The sequence below is a fragment of the Rosa chinensis genome, chromosome 2 (genome assembly GCF_002994745.2).
Source record: "Rosa chinensis cultivar Old Blush chromosome 2, RchiOBHm-V2, whole genome shotgun sequence".
NCBI classification, from domain to species: Eukaryota; Viridiplantae; Streptophyta; class Magnoliopsida; order Rosales; family Rosaceae; genus Rosa; species Rosa chinensis.
Genome location: NC_037089.1, coordinates 46,564,641 through 46,588,229, shown reverse-complemented (window position 1 = coordinate 46,588,229; position 23,589 = coordinate 46,564,641). Strand labels below are relative to the sequence as shown.

The 23,589-nt window shown below is 37.8% G+C and overlaps 3 protein-coding genes across 16 annotated transcripts; 2 read left to right on the top strand and 1 right to left on the bottom strand.

Annotated features, from left to right (window-relative positions):
• Positions 1–1,236: 1,236 nt before the first annotated feature.
• On the top strand, positions 1,237–7,215 carry LOC112188006 (aspartate aminotransferase, mitochondrial). Its single transcript, XM_024327001.2, has 10 exons — positions 1,237–1,621; positions 2,265–2,350; positions 3,226–3,432; positions 3,681–3,786; positions 3,953–4,057; positions 4,144–4,316; positions 5,438–5,597; positions 6,397–6,492; positions 6,584–6,678; positions 6,759–7,215. The coding sequence occupies exons 1-10, from the start codon at positions 1,454–1,456 to the stop codon at positions 6,829–6,831; spliced, it is 1,269 nt and encodes a 422-aa protein (XP_024182769.1). The 5' UTR covers positions 1,237–1,453; the 3' UTR covers positions 6,832–7,215.
• Positions 7,216–9,576: 2,361 nt separating this feature from the next.
• Positions 9,577–15,544, bottom strand: LOC112187290 (shaggy-related protein kinase zeta). 2 transcript variants are annotated; one of them, XM_024326031.2, is made up of 12 exons: positions 15,367–15,544; positions 13,617–13,709; positions 13,252–13,311; positions 12,900–13,172; positions 12,729–12,803; positions 12,578–12,634; positions 11,968–12,108; positions 11,829–11,879; positions 11,655–11,750; positions 11,259–11,342; positions 10,865–10,966; positions 9,577–10,159 (listed from the first exon to the last, which is right to left on the bottom strand). In XM_024326031.2, exons 1-12 carry the CDS (start codon positions 15,487–15,489, stop codon positions 10,064–10,066), a joined length of 1,251 nt encoding a protein of 416 aa, XP_024181799.1. In that variant the 5' UTR covers positions 15,490–15,544; the 3' UTR covers positions 9,577–10,063. The 2 variants fall into 2 exon arrangements, with proteins under 2 accessions (XP_024181799.1, XP_024181800.1); XM_024326032.2 differs by lacking the exon at positions 15,367–15,544 and adding an exon at positions 15,264–15,288.
• Positions 15,545–20,071: 4,527 nt separating this feature from the next.
• Positions 20,072–23,185, top strand: LOC112189337 (brefeldin A-inhibited guanine nucleotide-exchange protein 5). 13 transcript variants are annotated; one of them, XR_005805275.1, is made up of 11 exons: positions 20,073–20,520; positions 20,640–20,711; positions 20,929–21,035; positions 21,127–21,256; positions 21,516–21,584; positions 21,865–21,995; positions 22,076–22,130; positions 22,210–22,298; positions 22,428–22,524; positions 22,641–22,721; positions 22,844–23,185. XR_005805275.1 is itself a non-coding variant. In XM_024328646.2 (10 exons), exons 6-10 carry the CDS (start codon positions 22,077–22,079, stop codon positions 23,066–23,068), a joined length of 546 nt encoding a protein of 181 aa, XP_024184414.1. In that variant the 5' UTR covers positions 20,072–20,520; positions 20,929–21,035; positions 21,137–21,256; positions 21,516–21,584; positions 21,865–21,995; position 22,076; the 3' UTR covers positions 23,069–23,185. The 13 variants fall into 13 exon arrangements, 10 of the variants coding, with proteins under 10 accessions (XP_024184414.1, XP_024184413.1, XP_040369114.1 ...); XM_024328646.2 differs by lacking the exon at positions 20,640–20,711 and having other exon boundaries at positions 20,072–20,520; positions 21,137–21,256; XM_024328645.2 differs by lacking the exon at positions 20,640–20,711 and having other exon boundaries at positions 20,072–20,520.
• Positions 23,186–23,589: the final 404 nt, after the last annotated feature.

The following is a 23,589-nucleotide window of genomic DNA, read 5'->3' as shown; positions in this document are numbered from 1 at the left end:
CAAACGTGATGTGAAAAAATAAGCACGTTTCGCGGTTGTCACGGCATCGGTCAACCAATAAAACATATAAGTGTCTACGGTTGACCAATCCGATCGGATTCGAAAATAGGGTGAAATTGGCTAAATTTTTTACCACACTCATAATTTATTGTAATAAACTCATCCAACGGTCGGTTTTTCCATTTTCTTTGAATTGATTAGGGTTGCTCTTTGGAGTGTATGATATATAAATATAGGTTTATAAGAGTAACTACGTTTGACCTAGTTGATCGAATTCGAAACGAGAACCAAATTGGCTAGATTTTCTACAAGCACCATAAAACATTACAATCTCTCCATCAAGCGGTTGGTTTCTCCGAATTCATTTTCCACTTCATGGTTGCTTTAGAATGAACCTAAACAATTTAAATGCAATGTATAAGTCATATAAACTTTAGGAATAAAATTGGTATAGTCCAATGTGTTTGTAATTAAAATTAATTTTTTTTTATCTTATGTCCACGCACATCCATCGATGGAATATATACAAACGTGATGTGAAAAAATAGGCACGTTTCACGGTTGCCACGTCATCGGTCAACCAATAAAACATATAAGTGACTACGGTTGACCAATCCGATCGGATTCGAAAATATGGTGAAATTGGCTAAATTTTTTACCACACTCATAATTTATTGTAATAAACTCATCCAACGGTCGGTTTCTCATTTTCTTTGAATTGCTATATGTAGCTCTTTGGAGTGTATGATGTATAAATATAGATTTATAAAAAATTAGTGTCTTTAAAAATTTATTTATCAATAAATTAGTATCTATATATAAATATAGATTTTTTTGTGTACAATATAGTTATATAGATATTTTATTTTTGGTTGTATTTGATCATTATTCATTGAATTTCCAAAGCTTGATTAAAAAAAAAAAACTTGTGTCTTTAAATATTTATTTATAAATAAAGCCCGCAAGACCCGGCCCTAAAAAGCCCGCAAAGCCAAGCCCGGCCCGGCCCGAAAAAGCCCCCAAGGCCCTCTTTATATGGACGGGCTTGGATCCTTTGATTTTTAATAAAGCCCGGCCCGGCCCGGCCCGCAATTATTTAAAAATAGGGTTAATATGTAATTTTCTATTAAAAATATAGCAAGTCCCGGCCCGTTGACGATCCCTGACAAACTATAAATAAATAAAGTAAGAGATCTAATAAAAAAAAGAAAAGAATAATAATAAAAATGGTGAAGAGATCGAGAGATGCCAAGCGTCAGCACCTGAAAAAGCAGAGAATTCTAGAAAGAAGAACTTCACGCACTTCAAGGCCGTTGCAACCAACAACATCTATATATCCTCAAAATTCCATCCATCCCTTATATACACATTTTCACATCATACCAAATAAAGAAGTAGTCACAGATTCATCGCAGTCCTCTCTTCTTCTCCATCTCTCAAACCAAGTCAGTCCATGGCGCTCTCCACCAAACTTTTTCAACGCAGCAGCTCCACCGCAGTCTTTGGCGCGCGATCCATGTCCTGGTGGCGGAGTGTCCAACCGGCTCCCAAAGATCCCATTCTCGGCGTCACCGAAGCCTTCCTCGCCGATCCCAGTCCCAACAAAGTCAATGTTGGAGTCGTGAGTCCCACCTCGATCTCTCTTTTCTTTTCTTGCCTTCTCTCAATTTCCTGATCCCAGACACTACTCAGTTTACTAAAGATCATCCTTTCTGATCCATCATTTCTACCTCTCTGATTTCCTTCCTTCTTTCGCAATTCCGTGACGGCAGAGATTTTCCGGTTTACAATTTTTTATTTTTCAACTTCGTATGAAACAGTGATTTTTATTTTCCGGCTTGTAGAATGAATGTAACAGTAATTTTTTTTTTTTCGAAAAGCTTCTTCCTCTTCTTTGATTTCCTTGGAAGCCAAACAGAAAGCAGATTGTTGTTTCCGTTGCTATGATTTTCTGGTTGAGTCGAGGGTAAAAATGGAAAACAAAGAATAATCTTGTTTGGTTCACTTTTTCCTTTCATATCATTATATATTCAGAACTGGTGTGACTTGTACCTGGTGAATAGACCACAAGAAAAAGGCGTTATCTGACGTCAAAGTTTTTAGCTTTTAGTGGGTTCCAAAGGACATTATGTCCAACTCAATATTTTGTAATCATTTGTTTAATTAATACTTACTATATATCTCATTGGGGATTTTTTTTTGTCTGGCTATGCTCTTCTTTTTGTTTAATCATTGTTTTTAATGTTGCTTTTTTTACTGTGAAGGGTGCGTACCGTGATGACAATGGAAAGCCGGTTGTTCTGGAATGCGTTAGAGAAGCGGAGCGGAGGGTTGCCGGAAAATTGAACATGTAAGTCACTGAATTTTCCTACTTCTGTACAGTTTAGTTACTAATTCCCGTTAATGCGTTACAGATTTCGCTTTTTTTTTTTGGGGAGCTATGAGATTTATAGAAATGCTGATAATTTTGTACAACTTGCCACGGTTGCAGATTTCACTCAAACAACTTGCAATTGTTGTAGTGGTCCCTTTAAGATTTACTTTAACTTTTGCCCACAAAGATACTTTGATTCCTTTCTCATTTTGCCCACATAATCTGAAATCCTGACATTGATTCTAAAGCTTTCCAGGATTTGGATTCCTTACCTTTATTCTCTGTCTCAATCATTAAGTATATTGTAGTTTTTTAACCTTTTGTTGTTCTCTCGGGAGATGGCAATTACTAACTTTCGGAGATAGTAGTATAAAGTCTATGCTCAGAAGTATTCAGTAATATCAGGTGATAATATATGGGAAATTTTTATCTGCTGATTGCATCATGATCCTATTTGAGTGTCCAAATGCTGTTAGTTAATAGTTAGATTCAGATTGATATTCCATTTCTTTCGTAGGAAGTGGTTTATATAGGATCCTGAGTGTAGGAGGAGTCCATTAGCAGCAGTGAATGAAATCATTTCCGTTTATGGCTTGATAGAGGGAAACTAAGCTAATACTAGTTTGTTCGTAGACACTCTATAAATGATAAACCAATACTACTTTAAAAGAACAACTGCCAGACAGGTTACTGTGGGATTTTTTTTTGCAAACTCAATGGTAAAGACAGAAATCTTGTAAATAATTTTTTACAGTAAAATAGTAAATACCGAACCTTTGACAGATCCATGTTATTTACGTTTTTTTGACGTCACTCTGATGTATGATTTACGATTTGTTTCTTCGCTCCAGGGAATATCTTCCTATGGGGGGCAGTGTGAAGATGGTGGAAGAAACATTGAAGCTGGCCTATGGAGAGACTTCTGAATTTCTCAAAGATAAAAGGATAGCAGCAGTGCAATCTCTCTCTGGGACTGGTGCATGTCGTCTTTTTGCTGACTTTCAAAAACGTTTTCGTCCAGATTCTAATATCTATATTCCAGTGCCAACATGGGCCAAGTGAGCATTATTTGGAACTTCTTTTAAGCTTAAACACACACACACACACTGATATATATATATATATATATATATATATATATATATGTATGTATATATATTCATCATTTATCATTATCATCCTTAGTTATCAAGATGGGGAATTTAGTATAGACCATTTGATAATATTATCTCTTTGTTTTCACTTAAGTTAGTTATGTGAATAATTTATGATGCATAAATGCTTCTGGAAAACCATTTATCAACAGCCACCATAACATCTGGAGAGATGCCCAGGTCCCTCAAAGGACTTTCCATTACTATCATCCAGAGACTAAGGGGTTGGACTTTGCAGGACTGATTGATGACATAAAGGTATAGGGCACATATTCAAATGTTCAGTTTTGGTTGTTTTAATTACTAGTGCTACATCTATCTTTCCTTGTTGATATAATATCTTTTTACCCTTTCCACTCCATGTTTCATTCTATTCGCTAACGGCCTGTTCCCCCTGCTAACTGGGCATGAATGTTTTCTATAGAATGCTCCAAGTGGTTCATTCTTTCTACTTCATGCATGTGCTCACAATCCCACTGGAGTTGATCCTTCGGAGGAACAATGGAAAGAGATCTCATACGAAATCAAGGTAATGTTTTGAGAATATTTTTTGTTTATTTCACTCTCTAATAATTTTCACTACTCCTGCTGATAGATACTTAATTATTGATTCAGGGTAAAGGTCATTTTGCCTTCTTTGACATGGCATATCAAGGTTTTGCTAGTGGTGACCCAGAGAGAGATGCAAAAGCCATCAGGATTTTTCTCAAGGATGGTCATCTAATTGGAATTTCTCAATCTTATGCAAAAAATATGGGACTCTATGGTCAGAGAGTAGGATGCCTTAGGTAATTATTTGTTTCTCATTTATAAAGTCTAATCTTAATTAAAGTAACAGCTGATGTCTCATTTGTTTTGTCTGTCATCTCTATTATCAATGGCTAGACAATAACTGTGTCCTTTTACTAATTTTGAAAGGATGAGATAGAAGTAGGACTGTAGGACATCTCTATTATCAATGGCTAGACAATAACTGTGTCCTTTTACTAATTTTGAAAGGATGAGATAGAAGTAGGACTGTAGGACACTCTTTGATGTATGGTATTGTATACAACCCGCACATTCGATGTTAAATTTAACTAGATAAATTAATGTCAAACATCATTTTGCTTAATGTTAAACTGGTTTTATTTATTTTTGAAAATGAAACGCCTTTTATTGAAAGATCAATGTGCACAAGGAGTCCACATAGAAGAAAGTTAGGCAAACAGCCTAGATAGAGGCTAAAGTACAGCTGCATTCCAATCTAATAACGTAGAAGATGAGCTATAATTCCTGAATTCCCCACAAACAGAATCCCCAAGAGACGCCCAAAACCTTACTTCTCCCAAAGGAATCCCACCTCTTCACGGCTATAAACTTCAAAGATTCTTTTATTCCTTTCCATCCAAACGATCCAGATCACAGTTAACACCCCACAACCCCCAAAGAACCTCAGCCTTTTTCCCGTTCCCAAAACTGGAAGGTTTATGGTTAGAAAATCAATTCTTTTATGTCAAACTGGTTTTATTAAAATCTCTATACCACTCAAGCCCCTCCAAATAGTCTCTAAACCACATACTTCTTTAAGTGCATGTCGTACTCTTTTCTCCCATGGCCATCCATTTTCTTTTGTATCTATATGTAAGGGTGAAATAATGACGTTATATATAATTGCTGAGGTTTCTGCATGTCTCGTGTATTATGCTGCACTCAAGTAGCTCTAGAACGCGAATGTGACTTCACATTTTCCCTTTAGAAGATTTTGGCTGGTCTCAGGGATTAGTGTTTGTAGGATTACGGCCATTATTTTATAATATCCTTTCATTAGGTTGCTTTTCTTATTTGTCACCTTCCCTTTTGATGATGTTAAGAAAGCATGGGATCTTCTTGTACATTGTCATGCTGATGCTGTTCTTTGTCTGTGTAGCTTGCTTTGTGAGGATGAAAAACAAGCTGTGGCTGTAAAAAGTCAGTTGCAGCAGCTTGCCAGACCCATGTATAGTAACCCACCTGTTCATGGACCTCTTATAGTGTCAACTATTCTTGGTGATCCAGACTTGAAGAATTTGTGGCTCCGAGAAGTTAAGGTAATGTGTGGTTCTTTCCTCTCAACTTTATATCTTGGGATGACTAATGTGATTACTAACCAAGTATTTGGTAAGAGGACCCTCGAGATGAGCATAAAGTGAGAAACAAGTGAAAGTTAGTCCATATGATTTTGATGGTTAGGGGATAAGTTTTAGGGAAATACTCTTGCTACTGCATGAAAAGCTTGCATCTGAATGCTAACTTTCAGCTTCAGAAGCCTTCAAGAGTGAAGCTCGTATGCTCATTAGTTACTCTTTCCTTTGTATAGTAGGATGCTGCCACATAAACTAGTATTAGTATCATGAAATCAGCATCCTTGTTTCCTATCCAGAGACCGTTTCCATGTTACATTAGTTATGTTCATGTCAAAATTTACATGAACTTGCATCCAAGTGTTTTTAAACTGGTAGTAAGGATGGAATAAGGAGGTTTCAAAAGTTGCATCCATGTTTCCTATCCTGTGTTTGGGATTAACATCACTTTGTAGAGCATTCTACTAGCATATCTAGGTTACTTTTTCTGTTGGAAAATTGGAAGTCAACGGAATAGACACAATATTTATCTTAATGAAACAGTATTCCAACCAAGAGATGCAGGCTGATTTCTATCTCCTGATAAAAATAAAAATAGATTGTATTGGCTGCTCAACTATGGGGTAGTTTCTAGTTGATCTTTTGTGTCCCCAGAATAACATACATTTGGTTATTCTGTTATTGTTAATAAATACTAGAGAAACAGGGAGCCTTCAGTATGTCTTGATCATCTGATGTTTATTTCCTTTTCACCATTCTTCTCCAGGGCATGGCAGATCGCATTATCGGAATGCGAACTGCTCTACGAGAAAATCTTGAGAAATTGGGATCACCCATATCTTGGGAGCACATAACAAATCAGGTGCGCTTGATTGTTTATTCTCTCATATGTGTGAGATTTTCTGTCTATATATTGCTCACCTTATGTACAATGTTTCTGGTCTTGCAAACAGATTGGCATGTTTTGCTATAGCGGAATGACACCTGAACAGGTTGATCGTTTGACAAATGAGTTTCATATATATTTGACTCGCAATGGTCGGATAAGGTAAGTTTCCTTCCGTCTTCCCTTTCTCTCTCCAGACGAATATTTCTCACGTTTGATGGATTGATGGTTGACATGTGCAGTATGGCGGGTGTTACAACGGGCAATGTTGGATATCTGGCAAATGCTATACATGAAGTAACAAAATCTGCATAGAGATGAGGCCGGCTTAAATTCTTCAATGAGCCTTAGGAACTGTACCAGATAGTGATTTTGTTAGCTACATCATTTTCTTCTTGATATAAGGAAGGAGCGAAACACTAGAACCTTCATTTAACGCGCTCTTATTATTCTTCTCCATTTTTTGGATTCAGCTCAGGACTTGTCATCTTGGTTATATACCAAGTCCTGGAATACAAGAACCACAAATAGTGTCATTTGTCCAAAATCATATGCTGTGATTTTGCCTCCGGCAATAAATTCAGATTTTGTTACCTGGGAGTATTTTGTATAATAATGAGTTACAAACTTTAGCATATGCCTATGAACAAATGAACAGATTCATAAACTTACTCTGAGACATCAAGGGCTCGTTTGTAATGCAGTATTATCTTGGAGTAGCGTATATTTAGTAATAAGTAATTATCCTGGTGCATATGAGAGCGATTGAATGGAACATACCAAGCTCAGAAACAATCTTTCGTGAGAACCATCGCGCTCAAGCTTTGTAAATTTCTTTAAGCCTCATAAATTCACGTTCTGTCAACTCGTGAATGAGCTTCCATTAATATTTTACTTTTCCTTACGATCCAACTGGAGAGGAACACGAGAAAATGGGGAAGAAGCCATTCTGGGTTGGTGGGGGGTGGGATTTTAACAACTTAATGGCTTAATCCTTATATTCTATAACGTTCCTCTTGATTAAGAATGCAAATGGATGCCCAAAAGTTGGCCTGAGATTGACAGACGCAGTGCCAAACCTAGTGACTGTACGTTTAATTACCATTCTGTAATTATTCAAGTTTGTGCTTGTTTACTAGTCTCCCTTCAGAAACATCTACGTACATACATCAAAGAAGTTAAGAAATTCCTGGAGATGATAAAAACAGAACAATTCTGACCTATATGCAAAGAAATTAGGGAAGCAAAACCAACAGAAATGGAAACTCGGAGTAGATAATTAGCATTTCGTTAATCCCTAATATCAAATTGGAATTGGAATATAGTAGCGACTGCCAAGTGCCAAGTGCAACTATAAAAAGCTCTTGCAAGCTGCAGCAGACAACTAGTCTTGATGTGCATTGTGCATGCAGCAAGGTGCAACTAATGCTTCCCTTTCTCTGCAGTAGCTCCGTCTGCAATTACATGTGCCGCCACAGCTATTGTCCAATTTAGCATGACAAGGTCTTATTCATCTTGTACTACCCCCTCAGATTCAGTATCTAGTGAACTGATAGCCTTATCTAGTAGGAAGATCTTGGGATTTTTAACTATATATATCACCAGTAGTTGGACTCATCATTCTCCTAGGTTGATCTCAAAACCCTGTTGTAAGCCACTAATGAACTTGTGGATTGTGGGCATTGGGCGATTCAGATGCAGCCAAAGTTTCTTCTACCTCTGTTGCATTTCCTTTCTTTCCATATGCAATGTTGGCACCGACTGTTTTGTGGATAGTAGATTCCCAGTCCTACTTTCTCCAACTGTTTTGAAAATCTAAACGTCTGTCGCCTGGATGGATCCCAAATAAGCAGTATCATCAGTTGGTTCATATACTGTTTTAATGCACTGGAAACAATTAAACAACCGATTGGAATTTGGAAATATCACTCCGTTGGCGATTGCAGCTGCAGCTCTAGTTACACGCACTCTGGAATCTCCAGCTTGTTACGTAGGCCATGCAGTGCATCGGAGACTTTTGAGATTGTTGCATAGTTGTTGTAGGGGATTCTGGTTCTCCTGGAGAATGCCGTGGGGGGAAACCGTACTACTTCCTGCTCCAGATATCATGACTCAAGGATGGTTGATTTACCTATATTCTAAATTCTAAAAAGATTCTGCACTAAATTTTGACTTTCTTTGATTGTCTGCGGCTTGTTCTGAGTCTTCACTTAACCCTTGCAAGTGTGTAAGCTGAGAGTAGGCTCCATCAGGATCCCCAAGTAGCTCTGAGTGTAAAGCCACCTTTCCTTTATGAAGGAAAATTCCAGCAAATCCAAGACCTGTCAAACCAATTATCGAGTGCATTCGGTAGACTCCCACTCAGCATGAGTTTGTTGAGCTTTGATGATTCAGTAATCTGCAACAAGCATAAATTTTTTGCTTTGTCATACATGATTCTCATGGCAATCCCCTCCTTGCTGGCTCCAAACACCTGGATTCTTCTAATGTCTTACTAGTAGAAGCTCTTGCTCTCTTCAAAGTTTCAAGCTCTCGCTTCAAAAATATCAAGGTAATTCCAAGATTCTGATCAATTGCATCTGACCCCTGGAAAATTAAATTGATAATAGCAGATATCAGGATTCTTAGCTCATCTTTTGAAGATACTAGTGTCAAGGATATCCCGGCTAATTGTTTGCCAACTTCGGTCACAAACTTTGCTCGCTCGTGGAGATGAATGCAATTTGACCCTGCACTTTTAGTGCCTTTTTTTTTTTTTGGCATTTTACTTGTCCAAAGATATAAAAAAAATGGGAACTATATTCCACTCCGAGAAATCAGTTCGCCTTGAGGTATCACGGATGCCATAAGATACATTCTGTAATAAACTACACATGCACGTTAATTGTGATTTACTACATGCACTAAATGAATGGTGATACTTCATGCACCTAAGAGTACTCTCTGGTTAGATAATAACATTACTCGTAATCAACTCCCACCACTCGTAATCAACTCCCACCACGTAGTAATGGTTCGTGGAGCTCAAGACATTTCAAACACTGAGCAGGAAAATTATAGTACATTATGAACCTCCAGGCCCTGCTCAATATTACTTGGCTGAGAACTGAAACAATCCCAAGGTGTGTGGACACAATAATCATCGAGAGTAAAATGTAATTAATGCAACAATAGAAACAACACAATGATGAAAAGAAAACGACAAGCCGCACTACTATTAATACCCTCCAGGTCCTGCTGGACTTCCACAGCCCCTACTAGTGTGATTCGAATAACATCACCTTCTTATACACTTGGCTTTCTGGAATCCTTACAATCAAAACGATGTACAGATGCAGTAAGACAGTATGTTTAGGCTAAAACTGACAGACAGGATCACCGATTTCCTCGTTAAGCCTGAGAGACAGTATATGTATACATCTTCGAAAGGGGTTGAACAGCAGATTAGGCCAAAATGCTCAGTGTTATATAGACCACAAACATGCCTGATTTTGCTTTGCTCCATCCACTAGTAGAAGAGATGATTGCTTGTTTCATGACTTTACAATTAAGTACCTGCTGGGTGTGGGAATCCAAGACCAACCTGCTGCCGCATATGCTCTGGTATGAGCCTGCTGATCAGTTCAGGTGATGCTCCATTTAACTGCAAGTTAATTTTTGGAGGGAGGAAGGATTTAATGAACTATTCCAGGAGTAGAAAACATGATTGTTGAGAGAAGCAACATAAAGTATATAAAACTTGTTGTGATTTAAACTTCTGGATGGAAAGGAAAGAGAATGAGAAATATATGTCATTTGCATGCTCATACATTTTGTGCTTTGCTAAATTTCTGATCACTTAGAAAACTTTTATGCAACTCTTCCAACTTATGCAACCAAACTCAACCTTTAATTGGCAATGGTAACCATTTGACCTCCATCTTACCGAAAATATTACAAACTTTTAATATATTTCAGGTCTAAATTTACCGAGCATGTCCTATATCACATAATTCCTAACCAGGGGGTTATGACTTATGACACTCTTCTGACTCAATTCCAGGTGCACAAGTATGAGACTTCTTAGAACACTAGAGTGAATCAATTCCAGGTGCACAAGCACTAATGTTCAATTGCCAAAACGGCCACAACATCAAAGCGTGTTATGTGTTTTGGTCATCTCTACATAATTCACCCAACCAGGTGACAAGAGTGAATATAGCACCCCTACTATAACAGAAGAAGGAAAACTACCTGTTGTGGTACAAAAAGCAATTATAAACAAGCAAGAGATAAATCTATTTTAAACTAACATGCTCTATTTTTCATAATGTGATCAACAAGTAAAACAGATTAATCGAAGACTCACTTCTTGTTTGAAGTTGAAAAGAGGCGGCAAAGGGCGGCCATTTGGAAGGCGTGCATTAGGCTCACGAAGTTCGTCAAAAAAAGAATGTGTACATGCTTCAAGCTGAAATAGGGCAGTATCCAGTGAGAAAAATTGCATATGATGCAAATCGTGAACTAAAACTACTCAAAATGGACAATAGTTCATTCAACTGCAACCAGCAGAGTGCAAAGGTTGCAGGCTTTAGCACCAAAATTGAAGATTCAATACAGAGGCAACTTTGCCTAGATCTTCATCAAAAACTACACCACTAGGCATGGTGTCTCGGTCTTTAGATTGAAAAAATAAAAATAAAATAAATAAAAATAGAAATTAAAGTAGCGGGAGGAACTCTGGTGAATATAATACAACTCACCGCAGTGCAGCGTAGACTTGGTGAATATTGAAGGAGCCGTGAAGCAAGGTCAATTGCTTCTGGTGGCATTCGTTTATGGAAAACCTGAAGAAATGAACACATTCATAAACTTTAGGGATATACTATAACAAGAAAAATTATCTGAAATAGTGATTAAATAACTACAATGATAATGTAATAACAATTAATATGTTTAACGGTCAGCACAGGCAAGTATGGACAAACACAAGATCAAGCGTGTGAATTCTGGAATTAAGACAGAAATGAATAAACAACCCAAATTTTAGACAGTATTTCTTCTGGGTCCAGAATTGATAGACAATACACACACACACACACACACACACATACAGCTCTAAGAACCATCTCGTTTGAGATCATAATTTACATGCATACCTTATGCCAAGGATGAGCTTTGATCTGAGGGAACCTAAAATCAGTATAGTTTGGATTCATGCATCGAATTTCTTCTCTGGTTGGAGTACCAAGAACCTGCAAGAAGGCACCTAAACAGTAAGCACGCACATAAAAATGATCCACTTTTATTTAACAGAGGAAGTGAGGCTAGACCTTGATAATCTCTACAAGTTGATCCACTGCATTCTCTCCTGGAAACAACGGCTGTAGAGTTGAAATGGTTTTCATATGTTAAGATGTGAATATAGTTTAACCCATTTTTGAGAAAATTAATGCCAAAGAACTTGTTAACCTGGCCTAGAAGGAGCTCAGCAAGGACACAACCAGCTGACCAGATATCGATGGATGTTGTATATTCCGTTGCACCAAAGATGAGCTCAGGAGCCCGATAGTAGCGAGAACATATGTAGGAAATGTTTGCTTCACCCCTGACCTGATTACAGAGAATAAAATCAATTAACTGAAAATATACATGTAACTGATTTGCATAGCAACATACCAACCACACTAGCAAGAAGCCTACAAATAAAATGCTAGGTGTATGACCTAGAACCCACCTTATGTGGCAGCAGATGTGGCAGTGCACATCATTTAATGAAAGTTTTTTATTCATGAATGATAATGCCACCTCTGCTGGCACATAGGGTGGTTCTAGATCGTACACCAAAATGTGGTTCACCTAGCATTATTCCAATTATTATTGTCCATGACTCCATGTGAACAAAACATTTATGCATTGCCAGAATAATACTCAGTCCAGTGCTAAGATCTATTTAGCAAAATTTCATAGCATGCATTATTGTTTGATCAGCAATCATGAGTGCAACTGAGTCTTTTTTCCCTTGATATTGTAAGGATAAAATTGAATGAAATAATAGAAACATGACAGAAGAAAAACATACCAATACTTTTGCACTTCCAAAGTCGCAAATCTTAACCTGATGGGTGAGGGGATCAACCTGCCGAGGACATAGGAAAACCACATGTAGAATCCAATTCACGGAGTGATGTAGGGGCTATGGAGTAAAAGAAATATAAACATACAATGCGTACCAAAAGATTTTGAGGTTTCACATCTCTATGGCAAACCCCGGGAACAGCATGGATATAAGCAAGGCCCCTAAAGATCTGAAATTGATGGTGTTTCCATTTTACATTAAGGCATAAACTGACAAATAATTAACAACAGACAAACAAAGTTAGCAAGGAAAAAGATGTTCATACTTGATATGTATAAAGTTTCACATAGATGAGTGGCATCCTATGGTTCATACTACTGTAGTGCTTCAGAACCCTGTACATAGTCTCGGGTACATATTCCATGACCAAATTCAGGAAAAGCTCATCTTTAGTCGTTGTAGAGAAGAAACAATGCTTCAGGGAAACAACATTTGGGTGATCCATCAAACGCATCAGCTGCAACTCTCGATTTTTATATCTCCTGTCCTGCAACACCTTCTTTATGGCCACCGTTTCTCCGGTTTCTAAGCATTTTGCCTAAACAACAACATATCAGAGACTACAACAGTGAAATAATAGCGCAAACACTTTGTTGTCAATAAAGTAATATTTTTACCTGAAATACGATTCCAAATGATCCAGTACCAACAGCACGCTCTGCCATATAACTAATTGTCTGCAAAGAGCATCACAAGCAACAGCCCAGAATACAATAAGATCGGGAAACCAAACAAGTCCTCAGCAATTCAACAGATCATAATCTTAGATCCAAATGTTAGCACCTCTTAGGACCAAAAAGAAATTAACTCAATTAAGCAATAACTTCACATAGAGTTCACTTTTAGGGACGTCAAGTAATTCTTGATCATGAAGAGAAAAGTGCATTAATTATTGTGCTGGGTTAAAGATGATGAGAAAAGAGTTTGGTCAAAGACGTAGCTATTGAATGGGGAGGGGTGAATGAAGGAATCCAGTACTAACCCGTTTGGGTTCGCCATTTTTCCCACCAATGGTCGTGGAAATGATGTGACCAGTGACTGCATCATTTCCCTCAATAACAGGAGCCGACATTTCCTGCAATTCAGCAACAATGGTAAACATGAGAACAAACTGCAGGCTTGCTTATAAAAATTAATGAATTGACATTCTGGGCAGTTGTTCATGAACACTCCTGCCTAGATATAATTCAAACTAGTTGGCCATTATGATAAACTCCACTCGAAATGACAATAAAAAAAAAATACAAAACACATAACAAGTTTTGTTATTATACCAATTTTAACATCTATCCTTCATTCTTTAGTTCATTTAGGCTTTATGGGTCTATAATTCCCATCCAGACACCAATTGCAATTATTCACTGACAAAAAATATTCATATTGTCTGTATGGTAATGTATATGATGGAAAAATGTATGAACAATTGAAACTTTGAAGATTATATGCTTCTAGCCTGTGTCCTACCAAAGCAAAAAAATGAATGTACATAGAATGACAGGCTGAGGAAACAGACAATGTATATGATGCAGTACATGCTATTATGAATTTATGAAGATCATATCTCCATGTATACCATTGAAACTTTGAAAATATATGCTTCTGGCCTGTCCTACCAAAGCAAAAAAATGATTGTACACGGCACGACAGGTTGAGGGAACAGATGTTTAATGCAATGATGATAACAAAGGTTAATGTGTGAAAAAAAAAACTAAAAGAGACTCAAACAAGCAAACATAACCGCCACAAACCACTGAATATTCAGAGTGTGAGATTTAGGAAAAGGAAAAAGCACAGAGATCTCAAAAGATTTCTCAGTGAAAGCAAAACCAGAAGACTCTCTCCTACAAGAAAGCATCACATGCTATGAAACTTGCACTCCAAAGAAAAGACTGTTGATATAGAATAAAAAACCATCAACCTCCTCAAGCAAACTAGAACACTTTGAAGAAAAAGGGAAAAGTTTGCAGAAATTATTACGACAAATGGAATACAGAGAACACCAGCCCCTAAAGTAGCAACAAAAGAACCATTAAATCACAATAACCTAGAAAAAGAAGCAATAATTTCAGAGGTTTCGTAGCAGTATCCGGTAAGATTTGATCAAATTAAATACGTAACGCCTCGCCTCACGCCTTCGTCTCTTAAAACGTTGATCTTAGCCCAGTGCATACTTTTTTTAATAGTAGATCACATGAGTATTCAAAATTAAACAAAGCAAAAAAAATTTCACAGACGAGACAAGAATGCAGCAATAAACCCCAAATTTTCTGCGGCTGGCAGAGTTGTCAAGTTAAAGCAATCATTATCCGAAGTCATGTCAGCTCCACTCTAAAGCTTTTTTTTCCCATTTTAAGCAACAAAATAGATTACAAATTTGCTCCCCTAAATTTTCCTAAAGCATTGAAAATTGAATAAACTAGTACTTATCATTAAGACATTAACAAATGAGATTAAAAAAAAAATACAGAAAAAAATAAATAAATAAATAAATTCAGAGTCAAGAAAAAGCGTAGATCAGAAGCGGAAAATCTGGCCGGAGAGAAGCTCCGGCGAAGGTCAGAAGACTTAGATCGATTGCAATTATAGACGAAATTGACGTTTTGAAGTGGATCAAGGACGATCTAAGTACCTAAACCTAAAGCACCGAGAGAGAGAGAGAGAAGATAATCCAATCCAATCCAATCGAAGCGAGCTAGCTGAAATGTGAGAGGGAGGGAGAGGGAGAGGAGTACCTTCTGGGTGTCCATATCGGAGGCGGGGCGAGTCACGTGGTTCAGTGGCTCATTGTGGTCTGCTTGTCGCTGTGGTTGTGCCTCTGCTTGGTGATGCTTTGGCCCCAAACCCAAAGAGCCCATGTGATGTGAGAGAGAGATGCCGACTCTCACACACACACCTCTCTCTATTTTTTTTTTTTTTTTTTTTCCTTCTTTCCGTTTTTCACTTTTGCTCAATAGATAATGGGGGAAGGACGGAAGAGTAGACCCACGCGCGAATTTGTGGAGGGTAGGTACACGCTCCACTCAGGCTCCGTCCCTCTTTTCAATTTGAGGAGAGAGTTAAGAAAAGAAAGACACGGAATGAGACCCCTAATTTTTTTTTTTTTTTTTTTTTAGGGGATTGGAAGACTGATCTATTGATATAAAATCATACGACCTCACTCGGTCAAGTATGAAGGGTACAAACACCCCTCATATTACAATCATTGCTCAAGTAGTGCACTGAATGCACATAAAAATGACTACTAGCCTAGACTACTGTGCCTTGAACACTAAGAAGCTACAACACCAAAAAAAAACAGTACATCCGCCTAAGACCCAAATGGTGTACATCAGTACTGATCTTTAGACACATTGTAACGTCCTAGAGAAACAAGGTATACAAGGCCAAGGCCTATAGCACCCAATAAGGGAATTATTGAAACAAAAAACAAGAAAAAAACTCATGCAATAGTCCAACTGGCCCAAAAGAAAGCAATATCCAAGGCCCAAACCAGCTTGGCCATGCCCAGCCCAGCCTCCACTTCCCTGTGCACCTGGCACACGCACACAACGACGATCCCACCACCACGACTCACCGTGATCGAAAAACGGCCGCCCGTATCAAGGAAGATCACCACCACTGTGATGCCACCGCCACAGAGAAGACACCAAAACAGCCATACTTGGTCACTTGGGTCCAACCGATAGATCCCAACCTTCAAGCCGCCACCTGAAACCCCTCTGAAGACGCCATCACCACTGCCCGGATCACCAGCCCACGCCGCCCGCGTCGTCCTTGATTCGGTACCCACGATCGCTCAGCGCAGAGAACGACGACCAGACCTCACCGACCGGCACTGGCAAAACCGAATATAGCCAGCCTCAAAGCCAAAAAGCCGAATATACCCTTCTTTGTTTTGTGTGTTACATAATTTAGAGAGAATCGAAACTCTGATTTCGCCTAATCTCAACTGAACTCCCTACCTTCTCTCAAAATGCACAATAGTATATTCTTATGTTCAATTCATGTTAAGCACATGAAGGTGAGGAATAAATTTCTCTGCCTAAGATATGCAGTAAGGCGCTACAAAGTGATATTCATGGAATTGTATAGAAGGTAGAAAATTTTGCCTCTTTGAAGCCTGGAATCGATTTGCAAACAAACCAGCTTTATTAGTTGTTAGAGCATTTTTTTTCATAAATTGGTGACATGGTGAGTCCACTTAAGGTCAATTTTTAACCTTGGCTATGTAAATGGTGTGTTTCATCCATGATATAAGGCTAAAACCTAGCTAGTTTGAGTGGGAAATACTTTATGAGGAAATTGATGTGAATGATGGCTATGATCGATCAGATTTGCTAACATAAGAGCACATTTAACCAAATTAGAAGTATGTGGGCCTAAATGATTTAAAGTGTAAAGTTTAGGAGGTAAAATGAATGATCTTAGCTCTATTTCTCTTTTTGTTGTATTGCCTTTTATTAAATTTCACAGTATAATTATTCATCAGTTTCTTGATTCCCTCAACTTACATATGTTATTAAAATTAATATGGATGGTTCAGATTTTTAAAAATGTGGGAGTGACGGGGTCAAAATTGTAAATGAGCAATACAAGGGAAGATAAAAGGGTTAAAAAAATTCCTCTTGTCGACATCTCATCCTCAAGGCATCTTGAGAATTTGGTGTTAGCATTTCATATGGTTATGGAAGCAAGTTTATCATCCACAATTCTTGAATATGTTGCTCAATCAATAAAGCAGGACATCACAATTATGGGAAAAAAATTGCTTCAGATGGCCATTTGTTTTTTTTTTTCTTTTGAAATGGGGTTTGGAACCCAGCCTAACTGGGAGGCTCAGCCCCACGCTCAGAATTATTATTAATGATAGATGGATAATTGTACAACGAGGGGGACATATTACCTAAACCTCGAGTACTAGTGCAAGCATCCTCATAGAGAACATCCTAGATAATCACAGGTGTCTCATCTAACCAATAATCATCTAAGTAATCAACACTAGCAAGATGAGCCAATCTATGTGCCACACCATTTGCTTCACGATAAATAGATTAGAGTGATGAAGAAGGAATTGAACGCAAATAAGCTTTACAATCCTCTACAATACATCCTACCTCAGATAAATCTTCGGTGTCTTTATCAAGTGCATCAATCACCATGGTACAGTCCGTTTCAATGTCCACGTTATCCATATCTTGGTGAATGAGAAGTAGGAGTCCTACTCTCATAGCTGCAAATTCCATCTAAATAGCATATCGAACATGGGAAAAGGGACGAGCAATGGCAGCTACGCACACACCGTTCTCATCTCTAATTATTGCCCAATTCCGCCTTTACCAGTCTCACTAAAGAAAGCATCATCAGTGTTTAGCTTGAGTCTCCCCCTCGGGGGCAGCTTCCATTTGGTTCTCTGCCTCACCCTCTTCGTCATCTTGACAGGGTGGGCATCATGATACTCTTGCAATAGCTTAGTAGCCCAAGTTGTGGTATTAAATTGACAAAAAGTTCCAGACCGCGTCATTACGTGCCACCCATAAAGCCCACAAATGCATGTAGAACATCTCTATCATATGATTGCTTAAGATGCCCATTTGTTAGAAGAAGTTAATTAAAGAGTTTAAATAAAATTTTCCAAACGATCTTATGACTCATATTCCAAGATCGTTAATATGGCGTCATACAATTAATGTAATTAATTTGTTGACCAATGGATAGATGAAGAACATATTTGGCTTGTTCTTAATATTTTCCTTGATGTTAGTAGGGTTAAATACTGTTTATTCCCTGAACTTTTATCTAAAAAACACTTCAGTCTCTGTCATTCTAATTTCACATGTTTACTCCATGTACTATCAATTTTGGATCAATATGTCCATTCTGTTACTCTCCATCCAAAAACTCTGTTAAATTACTGACGTGGCAATTCTTTCACTTCAAAAAGTCTATTGTATCCTCAGTTCATCTTTTTTCTTTTTCTTAATTATTTTTTTTTCCCTTTTGTTTACCTTTTCTTCCAGCGCGCTCTCTCTCTCTCTCTCTCTCTCTCTATCACAAGTTTATCCCTCATCACTCTCCTTCACCTGCTCAATCTTCATCACTTAATTCCTCTTCCCACAACCTCTCCACCACCCTCAGACTCAGTTTCCTCAAATCCCCCAAACTTGTAACCATAACTGCCTAGCTTGCCACCCTCCCCAACTTCTCCTTCATCGGCAACAAGGTCGGCGAGACCTTCATTCTTCTTTCAGTCTCCGGCTGCCATTGTAGATCTTCGAAGTTTCTTTGAATCTTATCCTTCGCCAACTTTTCAATCGATTTTGGGTTGAGTTTACGGATTCCGGGATCAAATAACACGGCTTTCTTGTGGAAAGAAGGGTTTTGGGTTGCAGAGCAGTGATGTTGGTGATTGTGGTGGGGATTAGGGCGTGGATTTGGAGGCGGTAGTGGAGGAGGGTGAGTCGGGTATGAAGTGTGGTGTGGAGGCTATGATTTTATAAGGAAATCGGTGAAGGATGGTGGAGGATTTTCATGATCAGTTTGAGAAGTTGGAGAAGCCGGAGATGACGAAGTTCATTGGGGTGATGAAGAGGTGGGGGATTGACCCGAAGGCTTGTCCAACTTTCTTTTCGATCTGGGTTTTGCCAAGCTTGCAATTTTTCTACAACGTTCTATTTTGTATCTTGGAGTTTTGATATGTTCTTGGATGTGTGAAGTCATATGGATTCTGTGATAAATTTGTTTCTTTGATCAAGATGGCGGTGGCAGGTCGATGGTGAGGAGGTCGTAGGTGGAGGAGGAGAGATAGATAATGTGGTGGCTCAAGGCTTCTTCAATTTGTTCTTGTTTTCCTGGCACGGATGGCTTTGATTTGGGATCAGCCACTGCAAGCGCTGTTGTGTTGAAGAAATGGCCACATGCTCAACAGAAATACAAAGCGTGAGAATTGGGTATAATCGAACCCAATTTTGGTAATGTTTATAATAATAATAATAATAATAATAATAATAAGAAAAAAGATGAACTTAGGGTATAATAGACTTTTTGACGTGAAAGAATTGTCACATGAGCAATTTAACGGAGTTTTTGGATGGAGAGTAACATAATAGAGCTATTGGTCCAAAATTGAATGTATAAGGAGTAAACATGTGAAATTAGAAGGACAAGGACTGAAGTGTTATTTGGGTAAAAGTTCAGAGAGTAAACAATAAGGGAAATGATGGAAAATGTTATATTAGAGTGTGAAATGATAAAAAGATCACCTAGTTTCCCACTAGATAAAATGGTCCATTATAAATTGTTAATAATATTAATTTAGTCCTTATAAATAATGAGGTAAGGTTAAGAAAGGTTAGTTTTCCATTTTTTTGATACCGATTCTACCCTTAAAGCTTTTTTTTTTTTTTTTAGAGAACCCTTAAAGCCTGATACACGTTTATAACTTTATATTGAAGAATCTCATAGCTCAAATCTTCTTCGTTTTGATCAGAAATCTCAAATAGAGCTACGATATAGAAATTCAAAAGATAGAAGACGATTATCTGATCAAAACCTAAAACCTTGGTTCGATTTTGATCGGAACTATTTTTTATCCCATAGCTCTTTCTTCTTCTTCTTCTTCTTCTTCTTCTTCTTCTTCTTTGTTTCTCTGCCCTCGCTTCGCATCCAGAGCAAGACGATGTTGTTTGGATTTGAAATTGATTTCGAGCTTGGAAAATGTTGAAAATGGAGCAAGCGGTCGTTCCCCTGAGGAGGTGCTGGAGCACGTGTTCTCATTCCTGCAGTCGGACGGCGACCGAAGCTCGACCTCTCTGGTGTGCAAGTGGGGGTAGATTATCGAGCAGTGATCTGAAAATTCAGAGCTTTGGTTTTTGCATTATCGGTAATTTGTGAGTGCTTCTTATCCATTCTTCAATCGCATAGGAAATTTTTGTTTTCATTTTTACTATTCTCACTGTTCCTTCGTGTTTTGTATGATTATTGGTAACTTCTCTGTGAAACTGTGAAGGAGGAAAATGAAGCAACATGTTTGATCTGGAAGAATTTGTCTAGATGATTTAGCGTCATGCGATTTTCTTTGGTACGTTTGAGTAGTTTTGAATCATGAACACTTCGATGAAGCAATTTGATGAAGAATATGGCCGGAGGTTGTAGGAATTTCAGGCCGAATGAATTAGGCATAGATTTTTGTGCAGATAAGGTGTTTGATGAGATGCTTGTGAGAAATAGTAGTGACCGCGATTGTAGATTGACTCTATTTTTCGGTTTCTGATTGTGTTTGTTTTGGTTTGGTGAAGGTTAGTTACCTTCAGTATGATAATACTATGCTGAAGAACAAGCAAAAAGAGTTGAAGGGATACATAGCTTACTTCAGTCTATGGAAACTTTCGTGAATGCTTATGAGGTTTGTGTTTGTGTTTGCGTGCCAATTATTAATGCCTGTCAGTTTATGTATGTAGTTCAAGAACTTAATGTGAAGTGTATGTAAACCCTAGGCTATTGTAGACATAATGTAGGAGCCATATATTTTTGGAAGGAATAAAGTTCACACAAATGCTCAATGGCCATGAATGTGGGAGCCAATCACAAAGCTGTGCATCATGAAGATGGCAAAAAGATAACCAGGTTTGGATATGATATTATACGTTGTGATCTCTCTTTTGCATTCCTAACAAACCCAGTCTTTCACATTTATGTGTAATGCTTCTAACTGATGCACTATTTTAAAAGAGGGAATGACCTGGAGAGTATGACCATAAATCAATGTGATGCTTTACTGGATTTTTGAAACCTGTGGTTTGTGTTTTTGTACACTGTCTTCTAATTGTTGAGTTATTTAAGCAACTTGAAGCCTCTTATATGAATTTCAAAACTTGGTCTGCAGATGGGCATGAAGGAAGATAACAATGAAGTCACTTTGAAGACGAGGATTTTATCTGTTGAACTTCTGCAGGTTATATTAAAGATTATTTGTGATTTTAAGTGCATGCTTTTATGGATAGATGCTTACATACAAAGTAGCTAATACTGTTAAATAACTTGAAAGTTTTATTTAAAAGTAATTTCTTGAACTTATTAAGTATGAGCTTCCTCTTTCTAAAACTATGGATGGAGAAAGGAAGATATGTATAATCCATGAAGAGACTTCCTATTCATTGACTTATATAAGGAGCTTTCCTTTCACTTATTTTCAGTGTTTTTTGAATAATATGATTTATTACATGGTCTTTCAGGGTTTGTTGGAAGGAGTTGGTCATCCATTTACTAGGAACTTCCATTTTATTGATTCACTAAAAGCATACCTATCAATCTATCAAATGCTTTGTTGCTAGCTTCAGTTTCACCGTCCCCTATCATATTACAGGTTTACATATATTCTTTATCGGATTTAGGTAGAATATTCTATGAGATTTTTGCCTCTGATCATTAGTTTCCTTCTTGCAGTATGCAACTGGAATTTTTTTTAGTGCTTTTGTTGCGGTTTAGAGAAAGTCTCAAGGTGAGTCTATGATCTATACAAACAGTTACAGAAATTACCTTGACATATTATGTTCTTTACGCCAACAATTTTTATTCAGGGTGAAATATGCATCTTCTTTCCTTTGATAGTTCTCCGGTCCCTGGATGGCTTGGATTTACCCATGAACCAAAAAATGATTGTCCTTAGGTATTGCCTTTTCTGGTTATCACATTGCTAGTATCTTGAACATGTCACTCTCAGTTTTCACATGGCTAATGTGATCACTATGATTTTGAATTTGTTTTTCTGGTCGTCTAATGAGGTGCGGGATTGCAGGATGGTTGAAAAGGTTTGCAAGGATCTTCAGATGCTTGTTGACATATTTATGAACTATGACTGTGATCTTGAGGCACTGAACTTGTTTGAGCGGATGGTATAATTTACCTACTGTTTCCCAATGATGTTCTTCATACTTTCCAAATATGGTATTCTTGTACATCTAATACTGCAAGGTATTCTGACTCTTCATTTGGTTACAACTCTATCCAGAATATCTCAAGGGATGCAAAATGCAGATCCAATATGGCTGTTGCGTCCCAGACTACTTCAATAAAGGGTTCATCTCTTCTGGTAAGTTTAACGATTTACTCCTTCTCAGTTTTGGCTAGTTCATCATATGCTTTCTTGATGCTATATATTCATTGATGGTAGCACAGGTTGCTGGATGACCTTTTTTTCCTTGACCTTGCCAGTGTCTTGTGAACGTGCTTAAATCACTTGTAGATTGGAAAAAGTCATGCGGAGAATCAGATAGAATAAAAACATTCAGTCTCTGGAAGGAGATGCTTCAGCTAAAGAGTGTTGACGTGAAAAGCAGGCAAGATGCAACCATTAACTTTGAGAAGGCAAAAGCTCATAAGTCTCTACAGTGGAATCTGCCATATTTGAGGTGGAATAAAGTGATGTTGTATTACTAATACTTTTGTATCTCAAGTGCATTTTTATAAATGGAATAAAGAGAGAAAACACCATAATTTTGTTGGTGGTTATATACTTTTTTGTTTGACGTGTAATGAATGTAATGCAGTTGTTAGAACATATGTCTTACAGTATTTGTCCAACTTTAGGTGAGAAATTCTTAGAAGAGGTTCATAGTCTGATGGTTAGACAATACAACAAGTTATTAGTCTGGTGACTAATAACTTCACTGGCCAGTGACATGTGTATAACAGTGACATGGTCAGTGACGCATTTCACATAACTAATGTGACAGAGATATAACAGTGACTTGGTAAGTGACAGTGATTTTGAGAGTTACATGATTACTGACATGGTCAGTAACTTGTCCAGTGGCATAGCCAGTAACTTGGTCACGAATTGACAGTTACATGGTCAGTGACGTATATAACAATGACATGGTAAGTGACATGGTCAGTGACTTTGTCAGTAACTTGACCAATGACATAGCCATTGACATGGCCAGCAACCTGGCCAAGAA

Bases quoted from the DNA above. Each gene is read 5' to 3' on its own strand.
- LOC112188006 (XM_024327001.2), top strand. From the start codon at position 1,454: ATGGCGCTCTCCACCAAACTTTTTCAACGCAGCAGCTCCACCGCAGTC. The intron at 2,351-3,225 runs GTAAGTCACTGA...TCTTCGCTCCAG, and splicing joins GTTGCCGGAAAATTGAACAT to GGAATATCTTCCTATGGGGG. The intron at 3,433-3,680 runs GTGAGCATTATT...ATTTATCAACAG, and splicing joins CCAGTGCCAACATGGGCCAA to CCACCATAACATCTGGAGAG.
- LOC112187290 (XM_024326031.2), bottom strand. From the start codon at position 15,489: ATGGGCTCTTTGGGTTTGGGGCCAAAGCATCACCAAGCAGAGGCACAA. The intron at 12,109-12,577 runs GTATGTTTTTCT...CTCTGTAATCAG, and splicing joins TTGGAAGTGCAAAAGTATTG to GTCAGGGGTGAAGCAAACAT. The intron at 11,880-11,967 runs GTTAACAAGTTC...TCAACTCTACAG, and splicing joins CTGAGCTCCTTCTAGGCCAG to CCGTTGTTTCCAGGAGAGAA.
- LOC112189337 (XM_040513185.1), top strand. From the start codon at position 22,077: ATGCAACTGGAATTTTTTTTAGTGCTTTTGTTGCGGTTTAGAGAAAGT. The intron at 22,299-22,427 runs GTATTGCCTTTT...GCGGGATTGCAG, and splicing joins CAAAAAATGATTGTCCTTAG to GATGGTTGAAAAGGTTTGCA. The intron at 22,722-22,843 runs GTAAGTTTAACG...TGACCTTGCCAG, and splicing joins TAAAGGGTTCATCTCTTCTG to TGTCTTGTGAACGTGCTTAA.